The 15,887-nt window shown below is 36.1% G+C and overlaps 1 protein-coding gene across 2 annotated transcripts in view; it reads left to right on the top strand.

The window, feature by feature from the left end:
• The window catches only part of gatad2b (GATA zinc finger domain containing 2B), a 71,618-nt gene extending 64,065 nt beyond the window's left edge, over nt 1–7,553 (top strand). For both annotated transcript variants that reach the window (XM_023344831.1, XM_023344830.1), the window contains 5 exons: nt 8–377; nt 669–871; nt 1,877–1,987; nt 2,972–3,167; nt 5,104–7,553. In XM_023344831.1, coding sequence (XP_023200599.1) covers nt 8–377; nt 669–871; nt 1,877–1,987; nt 2,972–3,167; nt 5,104–5,240 — 1,017 coding nt within the window. In that variant the 3' untranslated portion in view covers nt 5,241–7,553. The remainder of the gene's footprint in view (nt 1–7; nt 378–668; nt 872–1,876; nt 1,988–2,971; nt 3,168–5,103) is intronic.
• The last annotated feature ends 8,334 nt before the right edge of the window (nt 7,554–15,887 follow it).

Raw genomic sequence — 15,887 nt, 5'->3', positions numbered from 1 at the left:
CTTACAGGCCAGCCAGCAGGTGGCAGCTTCCCAGCGCTCCAGCTCCAGTGCCATGTACATGAACCTGGCCCACATGCAGGCAGCAGCAGCAGTGGGGGCCAGTGGTGTGACAGGCGGTCTTGCTGGAGCTTCAGCAGTCAGCCCATCCACCATGTCTGGCTCGGCCAGTGGAGCAGTTAGCTCCATGGCTGATCAGGCCAGCAGTCAGGCAGCTGCCAAGCTGGCTCTACGGAAGCAGCTGGAAAAAACCTTGCTGGAGATCCCTCCACCTAAACCCCCAGCCCCACTGCTCCACTTCCTCCCCTCTGCAGCTAACAGTGAGTTTATCTACATGGTGGGCTTGGAGGAAGTGGTACAGAGTGTCCTGGACAGTCAGGGTAAGTACTTAAAGAAACAGTTTAAGATTAGAACTCTAAAAAACAACTGAGATGTACGGACAGACAAAGTATGAGTAGTAATAACACCTTATTTGTAGCAAGGTACCAATGTGTAAAATGACTATTCATATGAGGCTCTGCAGCTAGTCTGCCTCTTTTGGAGATAAATAAATTGGTTTAAGTTTATGGAGATTTGATAAAAAGTAGAAAAATGTTTGTCAGAGTACTTAAAGTTATGGATATCTGGTGCAGCTCGTCATTAGTTGTGCTGAAACAATGCGTTTTGTGCAGGTAAATTCAGGGGGTCTTTGGCCCGTATGGAGCCTTTCTTCTGTGCCCAGTGCAGAACAGACTTCACACCCCACTGGAAGCAAGAGAAGAGTGGCAGAATCCTCTGTGAGCAGTGCATGACATCCAATCAGAAGAAGGCTCTGAAAGCAGAGCATACCAACAGACTGAAAAATGCTTTTGTGAAGGCTCTTCAGCAGGAACAGGTCAGCATTGATATGGTATTGACCAGTTACTGGTCTGAAGGTATACATCTGCTATAAAAAGCTACACTTTTAAATTGGGAAAATATTGCTTTATGTCTTTATAAGATACAACAAAGAAGTAAGACAAAGTTCTGGGGTGAGCAGAGTTCAGATCGGAGCTGTGCCTGTCCTTCACCCATTTTAACACATTTGGTCTCTTTCATTTTTGTTTTCAAGAATGATAGCAGGTGTTGTGCACAAACTACTATTAATATGGTAAGGCTTTTTGAAAGTTAGGTTGTCAGTCTAAAATTCTAAATCAATATGTCTAATAAGTCCAGTGCAAGCAACCTAGTAGAGCCTAAAACCTGGATAACTATCCAATTAATATTAACTTCATATGTTAATCATGAGAGTGCAGAAAAGCAAACCCTGCAATAAACACAATTACGTAATGATTTCTACGAAAGTTAGCATGTGTTTATTTAGTCTGTTGCTTTGACGTTCCACCAATAAATCTTTTGAAGTGACCAACTGTATGAACAGATACTGACTTTTATCCTACTGCTGCATTTAATACTTGATTTTTCTAGATGTTTTTAGCTCAAAAATCTTATTTGCAATGCATTGACACATAAAAGTCTGTTCTTAGAGCAATTTGTAAGGCACCAAATGTGACAAGTTTTTGTTTTTTGTTGGCCATTGGATAATTTTATCTTTTATTTTTAAAACATCTGAGTAAAAATACCACAGCTTCACAGTATCATAGTACTGAGTCTCACGGGGTGAGAATCTAATGTCAGCCCATCAACATCCTGATTTATGTTTAATTTTCCCAATAAACACTGTAAGTTGTAAGGTTAACTTTGAGGTTTGAGGACACAACTAAAATCTTTCTTTTTCATGTGCTACTTAAGTTGTTTTTGTTATTTTTCCTTAAAATCACACTGACCAAGACCCTTGGTAAGGCTTCACCCCTAACCTTTTCATTGAGAGTAATGAACTGTAACTGTGTGGGTCTGTCAGGAGATCGAACAGAGGTTACAGCAGCAGGCAGCTCTCTCTCCCAGCTCCGCTGCTACTGGCTCCAATGTCTCCAAGACTGACACAATGATCCGACAGCATGCCCTGCGCCAGGTACACTGCATCACTCTTCATAATGTTTTAGGAATGTGTGGAAGTATTTATGTTACACCAATAAAAAAAACCATTGCATTCATGCCAAATTAAATGTTCTCTATTATTATTGGATAATTGCAGTCTATTTGACAATTTTGATGCTAATTGCGAAGATATACAAGCAAATCTGTTGCAAAAACAGTTTATATATAACCAAACACTAACAGAGTTACATTGCTATAGCAATTGTGATGTTCAACTTTATATAATTCTAGTGTTTCTTCAGGTGTACTTTTGCAGCTATGGTTTTAGTTTCTTCCTCAACCTTAGAAAAATGAGCTGTTTATCAGCAGGGTTTACTAAACATTTAATAATTCACAGAAACGGGTAGGGGAAGGGAACAAAAACTATAGGATAAAGAACCATAGAATTTCCTGAATTTTCTCTTGAATTTAATTGAAAATAATTTTGGAATGATATGATCAAACCCTTTGGTTTCAGAACCAAATAATTTAACTGTGTTCCTTGAAACTGGAAACCACCAACCATCTATTTCCTAGTTACCAAAAGTTACATAAGGGGCCCAGTATCTTGCCCCCTGGATCCCCTGGCTCCCTTTTTGACAGATTGCAGTGCTCCTTCTACTTTCTGATCAGAGCACACCGACTTTGCTAAATACTCTTATTAGTTATTTTTAGTAACCGCAATGTCCAGGGGATACTGGCGTGACCAAAATTGAGATATCTTTTTTTTGCCTTTCGATTTTTTTAACAATGGGGAATTTATCATTATATAAAAATATCTAGTTCTTGTATTGTGGACAGGAATTGTTTTTGGGGTTTTTTAAATTGAAGAATTGTTGTGTAGTTGAAGTAGATTATTCACTAAATCTCCAAAGGTTTTGTTAGCAACTACTTTAAAGTGACTAAATATATAAAATTGAGCTGTCTGATTGTACATATAAGGTGAAGTTAGCGATGATGTTTTGTTTTTTGTATCTAGGCTCAGCAGCCTCAGGCTTCTCTGCAGCGAGGTTTGTCTAACTCTGCAAGAGGCGTCCTTTCCAACTTTGCTCAGGCTTCTCAGCTGTCCGTGGCCAGCAGCCTCATGGGAATGAGCAGTGCTAAGCACTGTGGTAGTGGTGGGAGTAGTAACAGACTGCAGCATGACAGCCGCCGTCAAATTTACAACATCCCAGGTAAGGACAAGCTATTAGTTTTCTTTTTTTACATAGATAGACATTAATAACTTATGAACAGCAGAATGTATATTACATTGTTTCAGTATTTATAAAATAAGGACAATTCAACAAAAATTGTGAAACATTTCAACATCTTAATTGTGATGCACAAAGGCAAATGTATGAACAAGTCGGCAGAGCAGAAACGGAAAATAAAAGCTAAAAAACTAATGTCTGAGAAAACAGTGATTCTTGTTTGGGGTTTGTTGGGCAAAGTACACTAGTTCAAGTCATAAAGAAACACTTCCATTCTTTAAAATTCGGTTATCTGAAATTTTAAAATGGTAAACTTTGTGTTTGAATTCAGCTTGTTTAGAGTAAATCTGAGCCATTTGAGAAGGTCATTTGAGCCATGCGGGGAATTCAAAGCTGACTAGAATACTGGGCTTTATGTATGCTCAGTATGCTAGACATACTGAGTATATAGTATGTCTAGCATACTGTATGCTAGGCATATAGTATGCTTTTGTTTTGGTTTTGGCCAGTAAGTTGCAAGTTTGAAGTAAAGACATGGCTCATTAACATCTCTAACACATTACTCAACCCATGCTGGTAACGGGCGTTCAAATACTTAAGAGATGACATAATCCACAATAAACATACAGGAATGTTTATGGTGGATAAACCATAAACATACTGAATTGATGTCCTGTAGGTGAGTGACAGAACTTATTTTTTTAGAAGGCTATTACAATCTGTGTGCCACCGGCAGCGAGGTGGCACACAGATTGTGTTTTACACTTCTTACACTCTATTACTAACATTTTTTTTTAGTAATGGCATTCTTAAACATTTTGGCGATTTGGTGGCGAGGCAGTTATACCAATGCCTCGCCACCAGTATAACCGTGACAAGGCAGTGAACAGTGCACTGCACACAGCAGGATGATCAATTACAATTATCATTAGCGATAATCTTAGAGCGCAGAATGTTCTAAGATTTTCAGAAGGGAAAAATCGGGACCAAAAATTGTTCCAGGTGAACTAGGTTTAAGACAAAACCTCACAGCCTTGTTGGAAAATGAAACAAAAGCTGAAAACTTCTAAAAATCTGTATTTCTAACTAAATAAGCCAAGTCATACCTCCTGAGAGTATTGATGTGACGTTCCCAAGCAATTTGATTCTTTCTATGCTGTGAACGGTAGAACTCGAGTCTGTTAGTGACAGCTGTTCTCTTTTTTTTTTACAACGTAGCTTGCTTCTAATGCTCTGCACTCACTTCAATACCTATTGTTATTTTTATGTAACTTAAAATGATTTGACAGAGTTAGGATATCTTTTATGGTGCAGAAGGGATTTTTGTTTCACCAAGAGCAACTCAAGTCTATTTTTCTTTTGTTATCATTCTAAATTAAACTTGCCCTAAAGTATTATTAACGCACACAACATTTGTAGTAAAGAACAGTATATGGGTAGTTAACATTTATAATTGAAAAAGTGTTTTATGGAAATACATAGCCATTTTTAAGGTGGTTGTTTTGCAACATTCAAATATTAATTTTACTTTATATAGATGATTATACTTTTTGTGAATTTCACTCATAAAAACTGTATAAGGGATAAAATGATTTTAGAAAATTGCAAATGTTCAAAAATGTACATTTTTAATGACTCTTTATAGTGAGTGGATCCTGAAGAATCAGTTCCCTTCAAAGAGCCATAAAGCTTAGGAAAGCTTAGAAGCCACACTTTCAGAATCTGTAAATAATTCAAAATGTCCCCAAGTAGACTTGTTCATGGTTTTGTCATGGCCAGTCACAATTCTTTGTTCATATCCTTATTTAAATGTACCAGTGTACTGGCTGTAAGTGGTGGTATTGTGTAAGAAGTGTTTCCTGTGTTGTTTAGTGCATCAATCTTTTGTGCTCTATATTTGTCTGATTTGTTCCTGTAGGGTTAAATATTGCCTACCTGAACCCTGCAGCTGTTGGAGCCCATAAGACTTCCAGCTTAGCAGACCGGCAGAGAGAGTACCTGTTGGACATGATCCCACCTCGGTCCATATCGCAGTCCATCACCGGGCAAAAATGAGCCCCATTAATTTCTCATGTGTGTCAGAGGCCAGCCTCGTTTGATAACTTCCCCCATTCTGAGGCACTCCCAGATCAGCTGATATGTTCACCCCACAGTTTCATCGCATGCAGTGCCTGTCCGTGTGCCTACCTTAGACCAACCCATGAGAACCTACCAAGCTGAACAAAACACAAGCTGTCAGTGCATCTCAGTTGTTCTTATTATAGCAGAAATTCCCTTCTTCTGTAATTCCCTTTATAATCACTGGTGGTAGCGCCTATACTTGCAACTGCCATTTAAGCTTAAGTTAGCGTTATTCATTATTTTATAATTTGCTTTTGAAGTGTTTGTCTGATATTTCTGTTTCTCTATTGTTTACCCTTTACTTCAAGACACCCAGTCATTGTCAATTTAGTGAGATAATTTGAAAATGTTCTTTTTTTTCTCACTTCCAAAGCTATTATGACTATTGATGAGAATAGAAGATCAGCAGGGTTCACTCTGGTTGCTATGCAACATAAAGTTACTCTAAAGTTTGTAAACATGATTTGTTTGCCAAGTAGTATTAAAAGAAAGTGAAAAATTCTGTTGGGAACAAAAACAGATAACATTAGGCAGAATTTGATCTTGAAAGACTATGCTGTTTTAAAGAATTGAACATTTGAGAGCAAAGTGCTTTCCATGGATCATCTCAATGACCTGCTTCAAAGAGATCATCAGAGTCATCACAACGATCCACACCCAGAACTGATTTCAGCCTGGGGTTCAGGGCAACACCTGGATATCTTGAAGTAAGCCCCAACCAACTTCTGTACCCACCAACTGAAAAAAGAAAATTATGTACAAAAGAGAATCTTGTGGAAATTAAGTTTGGAAACCCTCTCCACCATTCTTCAGCAAGGGGTTTCCTTTGCTTTAGTTAAGTTGTCAGTCTTCTGCTGACATCTATATGTTGTCAGCAAAACATATAGATGTTTTGCTGACAAGTGTGTAGGACATTCTGTTACTAGCACCATCAGATGAAGGAGGTGGCGGGCTGATGAACGAGAAGACAGAGGTGCCTGAACTGGCTAACTGTTGAGAAACCAGTTCACGTCGGTTGTCCTGACCTGCCAACAACCTCTCCATGCAGCTGTCCTTCATACTTTTACCTCTTCATTATTCACATAGTGAACTCTTTTTATCCCAGCAGTTCCTTTAGAGAATGTACCAAACATACAACTTCAGTCTACATCCAGATCACAGATTCTGTACCTAAAATACCCAACTCTGGGTTCTGGTTCCAGTCTGTGTTCTTACTTTTGTAATTCCTGCGTCTGTTCTTTCCCATTCTTTATATTTGTTTCTTTTTTTGTGCGCCGTCTCCAAATGATTTGGTGGCCTACCTGAGAGGTGTTGGCCACTGGAGACGATAATAATCTAAGACATTAACTGTTGAAAAATCTATGGATTGTGTATAGATACCTAACTTCAGAGAATAAAGGGTGTGGATGTTTTACAGGAGAGACTGGATCAATCAATGTGTGCACATTGTGCTCACAAGTCGCCTCACTCAAGAGGAGCACTTTTCATATTTCCAAATGGAAATTTTGTTTGTTTTCTGGCAAGGAGGAAATGAATGTTGGAATGAAAGTGCATATGCATTGTTTATTGCTGATTAAATGTTTAGACCCCTGAACACATACCATCCTAACTACAGTATTCTGTCAATCTATGAAACACCAATAAGTTTAAAGTGTGCCCAGTTTAACTTTTTACAGTAATGTGTTTCATTTTCAATGCCATGTTAATAAATATTAGTATCAGATTCTTTTCACTGATAGAGCCTTCCTCTCACTTGTACCTTTCTTGTAAAGAAAGGTATGACCTTACTTTCCCTACACCTCAAAAATTATATCTAGAGTATTTCACTGTACACTTTTCTCTGCTTTGATAGACAATCTCCATTCTTCTGTGATATACTCAGTGAGCAGGATATGGGCTCTGCTGGCAGTTCAAGGTTTGACCTTTTGATTTTCATGTTCATGGCATTATAAAAGTCTCCAGCATGAAGGTGCAGTACTTTGTGTTTTCTGTGATAGATGGTCTTGTTGTAAGGGACCCTTTATGGTGAAGGCCTTTGCACAGTTTCATTGTGTTGATGCCAGGTCCCAGTGGTTTCTGACCCTCTTGTCTGATGAGGAAAACTTATGTGATAAGCTGGTTTGCCAGTTCATAAGAGAAAATTAAGTTTGAGGGATTTCTCATCTCTGGAGCTTTTTGAATTCTTTTATTTGTTCCTGAGTAATGACCTGTACAAATTTCGATAAAGATTTACTCTTTGCACAGTAATTTCTTTTCTTTTTTTTGAAAGTGTCCATGTTGTTTTCTTCATTCTGACTGTGGTTATATTTGCACACATCTTTGTTTGCAGGGTCTTTAGCTTCACCTTTTGAACAGGAGATGGTGCATGATCCATATTCACACTTTGTTGGCTGGAGCAGGACTTGAAGAACTCTCACATATGATAAAATGTTAGTTGCACAGGTCCTTGCATCTACTTGGACTCTGAGACCATAAACTGCATGGTAGACTGCCCAGGCCACCTGACTGAAGCTGTCTGTGTTGTGCTTAGTTAGTTTGCAATAACTCAGGTATTTCAAACAGTGTTCTCTCGGTCTTCAGTATTCATGGATATGGTTACCACTTGATGCAGGGAATTCTTAGCTGATTTTGAGGGGAGGTCGATTCAGTTCACACTGGGGTTGTCACAATGCTAAAGTTTCATACAGATGTTAGGAAATACTCAATATGGAGGCAACTTTTTTTTTTAAAGAAGGCTTCTTTCTAGTTGAAAGCAAAAACTGTGATTAATTAAAATATGATTAAATTTGTTGCTTCCATAGTTTGGGCATAACCAATAAGTATTGAACAATTTAGCTTTGTTTAAAAAAATTATATATACAGTACAGACTAAAAGTTTGGACACACCTTTTAATTCAATGAGTTTCCTTTATTTTCATGACTATTGACATTGTAGATTCACACTGAAGGCATCAAAAGTATGAATAACACATGTGGAAATATGCACTAAACAAAAAAGTGTAAAACAATTGAAAATACCCCTTATATTCTAGTTTCTTCAAAGTAGCAACCTTTTGCTGTGATTACTGCTTTGCACACACTCTGCATTTTCTTGATGAGCTTCAAGAGGTAGTCACCTGAAATGGTTTTCACTTCATAGGTGTGCCCTGTGGGATTTCTTGCCTTATAAATAGTCATGAAAATAAAGAAAACCCATTGAATTAGAAGGTGTGTCCAAACTTTTGGTCTGTACTGTATATATATATATATATCTTTTGTCTTTTTGACATTTTGGACAAATGGGTCAATTTATATCGAGTTTGATTATTATTTTGACAACCCTAGTTCACAGTACTCTGGACTGAAACATTTCCTACACCACATTTTACAATCTTCAGTCATCTCAGAAATCTGTCTTACCTAAATGAAAGCAAAATCACATGGAATATTTTTAAACTCTTACCCATCTCTGCATCTAGATAGGCACACATTCACTTTTAAAGTATAATATTGTGCCACATTAGAATCAACTGTCTTTCATGTTCTGGACAAAATCAGCTCTTCTAAACAGATTGTTCTTCTATTTTAACTTTAGGTATGATTCCATTACATTTTATTTTTAAACTTACTTGGTCTTCATGGAAGTATTCACCTTCAATTTGCTTGAATTGGTTTGGGGCCACTTCAAAAATCATCCATGGTGCTCTACACAGTCAGTACAGAGGTGCATTATAGTGAACCTATACAGTTGAATAAATACATTGGTTAAATTAAATGAAATCATTCAAGTTGACTTCACCATTAATTTACAACAAATGCTATGTCTAGGGAGAAAAAAGGGTCAATTCATATCCAAGTCTAGTGAATTCAAGTCATTTCAAATTCAGTGCATTTCATTGCAAAACATTCATATACTAAGGTTTGAACTCAGTTTTACAATTTCCTGTGCATTTAACATACATTTATTACAAGATATCAGTAAAAAGTTGCAGGCAGCCCAGTCGATAACATCAAGTCATTGACATTGCAGACTGAGCTACAATGTGACCACAATAAAAATGAAATATTCCCTTTGAAATTGGTTTTAAAAAATTCAGCTTGGTTTAGTATGAGTGGCCACTTTCAAGGACTGACCAGGAGTTAAAAGTCAGGAAACAGGCACTGAAAACGGACGTCCCAGTCCAACAGTACAGTACGACGGGAAACAAAATCTATGACTTTAATAATAGCATTAGTTCAACCTGGAGTTGCAAAACTGTCTGAAACTTTAAATATTTCCAAAGTGAAGGCTAGTGCTCAATATGTCCTTCTGTGGCCAAAGCCTAAATGCGAGACAAACTTTTATCAAAACAGAGGCTTTGAGCCTAGTTTTGAAAGTAAATTAGGTTTTTGTCTCATGGACAATAACTGTAAGCCATTTCCATCCAAAAAAAGTCTGATAAATTAATCATTATTTTGTTAGCCAGGTTATCTGATAGAAAGGTATAAAACAACCAAATCTTCAATAATTCACCTTTGTTATTTAGAGAATTATATGTATTAAGAAGATTTTTAAATTCTGTTCTTAAACTTACAGGGAGCCAGTAAGGAGAAACTAAAATTGGATAAATGTATCATCTCTTTTACTTTTTGATCCAAGTAAAGACCTATTTTCATAGAGTTTTGTTTGTTTGTTTTTTGGCCTTTCTAATTTGTATTCCAACCTAGGCCTAGTTTTTCTGGACCACTTTGTACATTTAAAATTTTAACAATTTTGCACATGGACATGCAATATTTGTAAAATTGTTATCTTACAATCTTACTACAAATATTACTGCAGTATATTTGTAGTGAAGAGCACAAAGATGTGGTACTCCTAAACTTAACTTTTTGCGTATGTTAATTTTTGTATTAACATGAACAAGCTGAATTCTTTATTTTATTTTTTTATGGTTTTATTGGCTCTAGTGGCCTTTATTTGATAGTTAATTGACAGGAAAGTGGGTAATGAAAGAGGTTGAAGACGTGCGGCAAAGGTCGCCAGGCTGGGAATCGAACCTGCGACAGCCGCATCAAGGACTATGGCCTCCATATGTGGGTTGTGCGTAACTCCGGCTCCACCACAGCACATCCCCAAACAAACTGAATTCTGTTGGACAAATATGAACTAGTCAACACGTTTTTCAATTGGGCCTAATTAGAATCCCAGCCATCCATAATTGCATTTAAGGGCACAGATTTCTTTTAGTTTGGTTGATAAGGTTATTTTAATTAAAGTACATGACTCTTAGTATCTTCATTTTCACGATACAGATCAGTTTTTCAAGTTTTAAATACTCCCGATAATTTATGACAGTGAATGATGTTACTATGTCAGCAACAACTGATGCTGTCTTTATATTTCAGCAAGGGATAAAGGACAAAGGTCTCCCTTGCTTAGTTCTCTCCTCTCATGCCCTTGGTCTATCTGTTCATCAAGCACAACTATTTCAAAAACATCCTCACTCCATCAGATAGTTATTCTTGCTGGCTATTCCTGACATGTTCTCATTTCAGTACATGTGATTTAAATTTTTATTATCTTCCACAGGTAAGATATTGTCTATCCGTGGCCTCTTATAAGAATGACAGTTCAAACAAATCTAACTTTTAGCTGTATACTTTGAACTGATTGCAGTGAGCCTTACATTGCTCTGTGCTCTTTTATAACAAACCAACCAAATGTCAGTAACATTTAGCTTACCAAAACATTTCTCCAATACTACAATGATTCTAGGCTCTACAACTGCTCATAAATGTTTCAGTTGGATATCAACTTTATGCATCTCGGAAATTAAAGCTGTGTGTCTTTTGTGTGTGTGTGTGTGCGTGGGCGTGGGCGTGTGTGTGTGTGTTTTTATTGTGGCCGCCCATTGAAGCTTTTTGTATCGCAGTAACTGCACCATGCACGTTGTGTTAGAAATACTTGATTTATTTCTCAAGTAGACATCCACATGAGTACAAGATGGTTGTGTTGTAGTAACTCAGTCCTGCCAGTGTCTGCACCACATTTATACTGAAATATAAGCATTAGGTGTATAATCTGCTTAATTGCTTTTTTGGTTTTCTATTTAAGTTGTCATTGACTTAAGTTTTATAAAACATTATCTCTTATCCAGTTGGAGGAACAGTTTAACTTGTATGTAGCAATGTTATATAAATTTTTTGCTATCTGCACCATGTTTGGACTACACTAAACAATGTGACACAGTTTGTGTTATAGTTCTCCTGCCAAGTGTAAAGTTGAATTTGAGAAAGAACCAAACCCTCCTGTGTCTCATATCTTTTTGCAGATGCATCCATGTACTTTTATGTTTGGACTTTTTTTTTCAGCTACATGTTTTTAGATTTCTGAAATAATTTTATTCTGATGTCTTGACTAAGTTCAATTTTCTGTTTTATTGCAGTTTAAAAAAAACATAAATGTATTGACTATTGAAATAAATGACACAATATTTGCTAGGTTTGAAGTAATAACTTATTGTACAGAAGCATTTTTCCTCCCTTGTACTGAAAAATAAATTAAATGGGTGTACATTGTGTAGAAAAGCAAACAAAAAGCCATGAATATTGTGAAGCTTGTCATTTTGTTTTGTGATCACTGTGTATTATTGTGTAACAAATGTGCAAAACGTTAGGGATTTCATTTAACCCTCTCCACACCCCCACCCCCATCCACCCAACTCCACGTGGTCTTGCTAGATGCAATTGCTTGATTTTGTTTGTTTGTTTGGGGGGGGTTTTGTTGTTTTTTTTTTTTTTTTGACTAAAGTTTGCAGTAAAGTGTTTACTGATTCAGGTGAACAACATTTGCAGTCAATGACTGAGCTTTTGAAGCATTTAAACTTGATGTGTAAATTAAGGTGGGAATTGAAGTTTTTTTAATTCAATTGCTATTCTTGTTTGAACATGGTGTAAAGAAGCACTTATATATATGTTACAGTAGCTTATAATTTGTGAAAGTCCAGCCTACTCAGACAAGATGTGTTCATGCTAAATTATGGTGACCTGATCAATCTGAATCAGTGATCACTTTTTTGCCAATACCAGCATATAATAGTTGTGTTCCTGCACTCTTTGACTTTCTTGTATTGGTTATTGTTGCTTATGCTGGAAAAATACACACCGCAGAATCCAGTTCATCAAATAATTTTATTTGCATTGTGGTGATAATGTTGAAATCAACCAGAGACGAACTGAAAACATTTTTGTTTTGCTTACATCAATCCTGACCTTTTGCACATACTTGATATTTAACTATCTTCAAAGGTAAAAAATAATGCTGTTTGAATACTGCCAGTTGATTGACAATTATGCATTGATTGAAAAAAAAAAAGCTAATTTTGGAGGAATTAACTTTGTAATATTTATCTCTTGCAAGCTATGTTTAATAAAGGTTGAAACAATTTGCCTCAAAGTGTGATGTCATTACCTGAAGTAATCAAACTTTGTATTTTATCCAAATAAATCCAGGATGTATCCTCCTGGGTATGTCCCTGCCTGACAAGCAGGCTCTCCTTTGCCCAGTATTCTCTTTGAGAAAATTTGATCAATTGCATTTAGAGATCAGTTGACCAGATCTATAACTTGAAGATTCGGAGGATGTGCAAAAAAAGGCTCCAAAACAGCAGCACAAGAACAGCAAGCAGAGTGAAGGTGGGCAGAGAGGGAGCAGAGGAAAAGAAGTGTTGTTACATTAAGTAACATATTCCCATGTGAGATTTAGTATTTATATTTTACAATATATTGCAATAAAAACATAAACTACATACTTGTATATATTGACAAATACAAAAATGTATTGCAATGAAGACCAAAAAGCAGCACTATATTTTACATGTAATTTATATGCTACAAGATACTCCAATATTGAAACCAGATATTTGCATACACTGAATAAAAATATACATTTTTCTCACTTTCTGAAGTTAAATCAGACAGCTTTAATTTAGTCAGAATTACCAATATTTTTTTTTCTATTTGTAAATGTTTTTTACTTGTTTTTTTGTGTGTTGGCTAGTTTTGATGATGTCTAACTTTAGTGCATGTTGAAATATTAGATGGATCATGATTGTTTTGAGTAGGCCTCAACTTAGGTTAGATTTAGATTCATGATTTAATCAATACATAACTTAATCAGTAGAACATTTTTCTTAGATATAATGATAACGATTTAATTAAAATTAGTCCATGTAGTAGAGCTTTTATAGTAGATCACATTCTTAAGACTGTATAAGTCCTTTATTCCTCTGTGAGCTCTGTGCGGTAGGAACCAGTTTGAGGCACTTTGAAAGGATGAAAAACACAGATAGCTGATAAACTTCGGCCCGGCTTTCTTGAGTAGTTTCCGTTTGAAATGAACACATCTATTGTTCGTAGCCTGGGAAAGTGCGCAGGGAGGATGGTTTTGACAGCAGATAAACTCAGCCCTGACCTTGGAAACAGCACCCGCATGGTCTCTGGTGTACAGACAGCATGTAATGACATGGTGCTGTTTGTGCTCAGGGAGACCATCTCTGAAACAGTGCGTCAAAATGCATCAGACAGTAAAGAACCCGCCTTGATATAAAAGTAATTGAGCTAAAACAGCTAGTCAAATCACTGGGGTGGAACTGTCTTTTTTTCCTTCCATACATGGTGGTCTCCGGAGACGTGTCTTTGTATTTGGCATTTTTTCTAAGGTACGGTAATTTATGTTTCCTTTTTGGCTAGTTTTCTGATGACCATGTTGAGCTGTTGGTGTGACTTTATGCATTTGATTGTTGGAATAAATTCTGGTTGATTGTGAAGTTGAACAAAGACTGTTGTCTTTGTGGTTTCACTGTTACACATGACATTAACTGACCTGGGGGGAGATGAGATAACAACATTGTCCTTAAGTTATTTTGTAACCACTCTGGCTGTATGCTGAGAGTTATTGTTCATTTGGAATACCAATATGTGCCCAAGCTTTTACAGTGAGTATCTACAGTATTCAGACTCCTTTACGTTTTCACCTTTTGTTTCAATGCATTTGCTAAAATCAAATAAGTTCATATTATTTGAGATGGGATGAGATCTTCTGTCAAGATGTCATGCCTTCTTGACAGAAAAAAACAGAAATGTAGAAAGTTTTGAAAATGTATTACAAAAAGAAAAAAATAAATATCACATGGTCATAAATATTCAGACCCTTTGCTGTGACCATTACATTTAACTCACATGCTGTCCATTTCTTCTGACCCTCCTTGAGATGGTTCTACTTCTTCACTGGAGTCCAGCTGTGCTTAAACTGATTGGACTCGATTAGGAAAGGCACACACTTGTCTATATAAGAACTCAGCTCACAGTTCATGTCACCCTAGTGAAAAAAATATATGCTATAGTATATTTCAAATATACTTACGTTTGTGTAAGTACATGTTAAGTATACTAAGTATTAAGTGTACTACCTATAAATATATACGAAGTATACCAAAAGTATTCTTGTACCAATTTTGATATTACAACTTTAAACACACTTAAATATAATTGTGCCAAAATACACTTTTAAGAAATATATTAAATGAAAGTATATTTTTAATTCACTTTAAGTGAACAAAATATGTATTTGCTCAAGTGTACCAATGAATATGCTTTTAAAAATATTTTAAAATATATGCTCAAAATAGAATATTTAAAATTCACTCAATGCTTACTTTAAATTATTAATTTTAGTATGTTTTAAATTACATCTGAGTGTATACTATAGACTAATAAAGTATGCCTTTTTAAGTTCCTTAATAATCTTTTACTATTTTTGTTAAAATGGCAAAGAATGTAAAAAAAATAACTATCCTTATAGTGGCACTTGAAGTAATGTTGTTTAACAAAGTAAATAATATGTTCAAGCCTTAAAATATCAAACATTGACACTTTAGTGACATAGGTTCTACAACAGTGTTTCTCAATCATATTTGGGCCAGCATCCCTCTGTCCATTATCCAGGTCCCTCACCGCCCCCCATCAAAGAATTTGTAGGCTACTTCGCCTACTTTGTTTATACTTTGAATAGTATTGTATTATTAATATTACTATCACTATTGTTGATGTTTTGAGTTTTGTGGTTGTTTCTGTATTTATAATCAAAAATAATTTCCAAGAGAACAAAAAAGCCATGTGAATAGAAATTATTTTTACAGGCATCTACAAAAAATGCAATGGATATTCAACTTACAATTGGTAGGCCTATCAGCAGCCAATCAGAGAGGAAAACATATTCTTGTTCTGGGCCATTTTAGTTGTTAAATTTTTCACAACATAACCAGATAAAAGATGTACAACAGTGCCTGTTTAAAGTTTAAACTATTTGCAAAAAGACTTATTGTTTTATTGTTTCTGTGCAACATTAAAACATGGGTAGAACTGCAACTATATAATCATAACTCTTCTTCTCTTCAGTGTTTCTGTCAGTTTCTGGTGGTGCAGCTCTGTGCTGCATTCAGGAGAATGGGATAGCAGAGTATCATTCATAACATTTCACCCACACAGCATTTACTGTGCAAACCAGAGCTTTCATTGGAGAAACAAAAATTCCAGATCCTTTCAATGCCATACAAATATGGG

This window comes from Xiphophorus maculatus, chromosome 13 (genome assembly GCF_002775205.1).
Source record: "Xiphophorus maculatus strain JP 163 A chromosome 13, X_maculatus-5.0-male, whole genome shotgun sequence".
NCBI classification, from domain to species: Eukaryota; Metazoa; Chordata; class Actinopteri; order Cyprinodontiformes; family Poeciliidae; genus Xiphophorus; species Xiphophorus maculatus.
The sequence above is the reverse complement of the archived record's forward strand: the minus strand, read 5'-3'. Positions and strand labels throughout refer to the sequence as shown.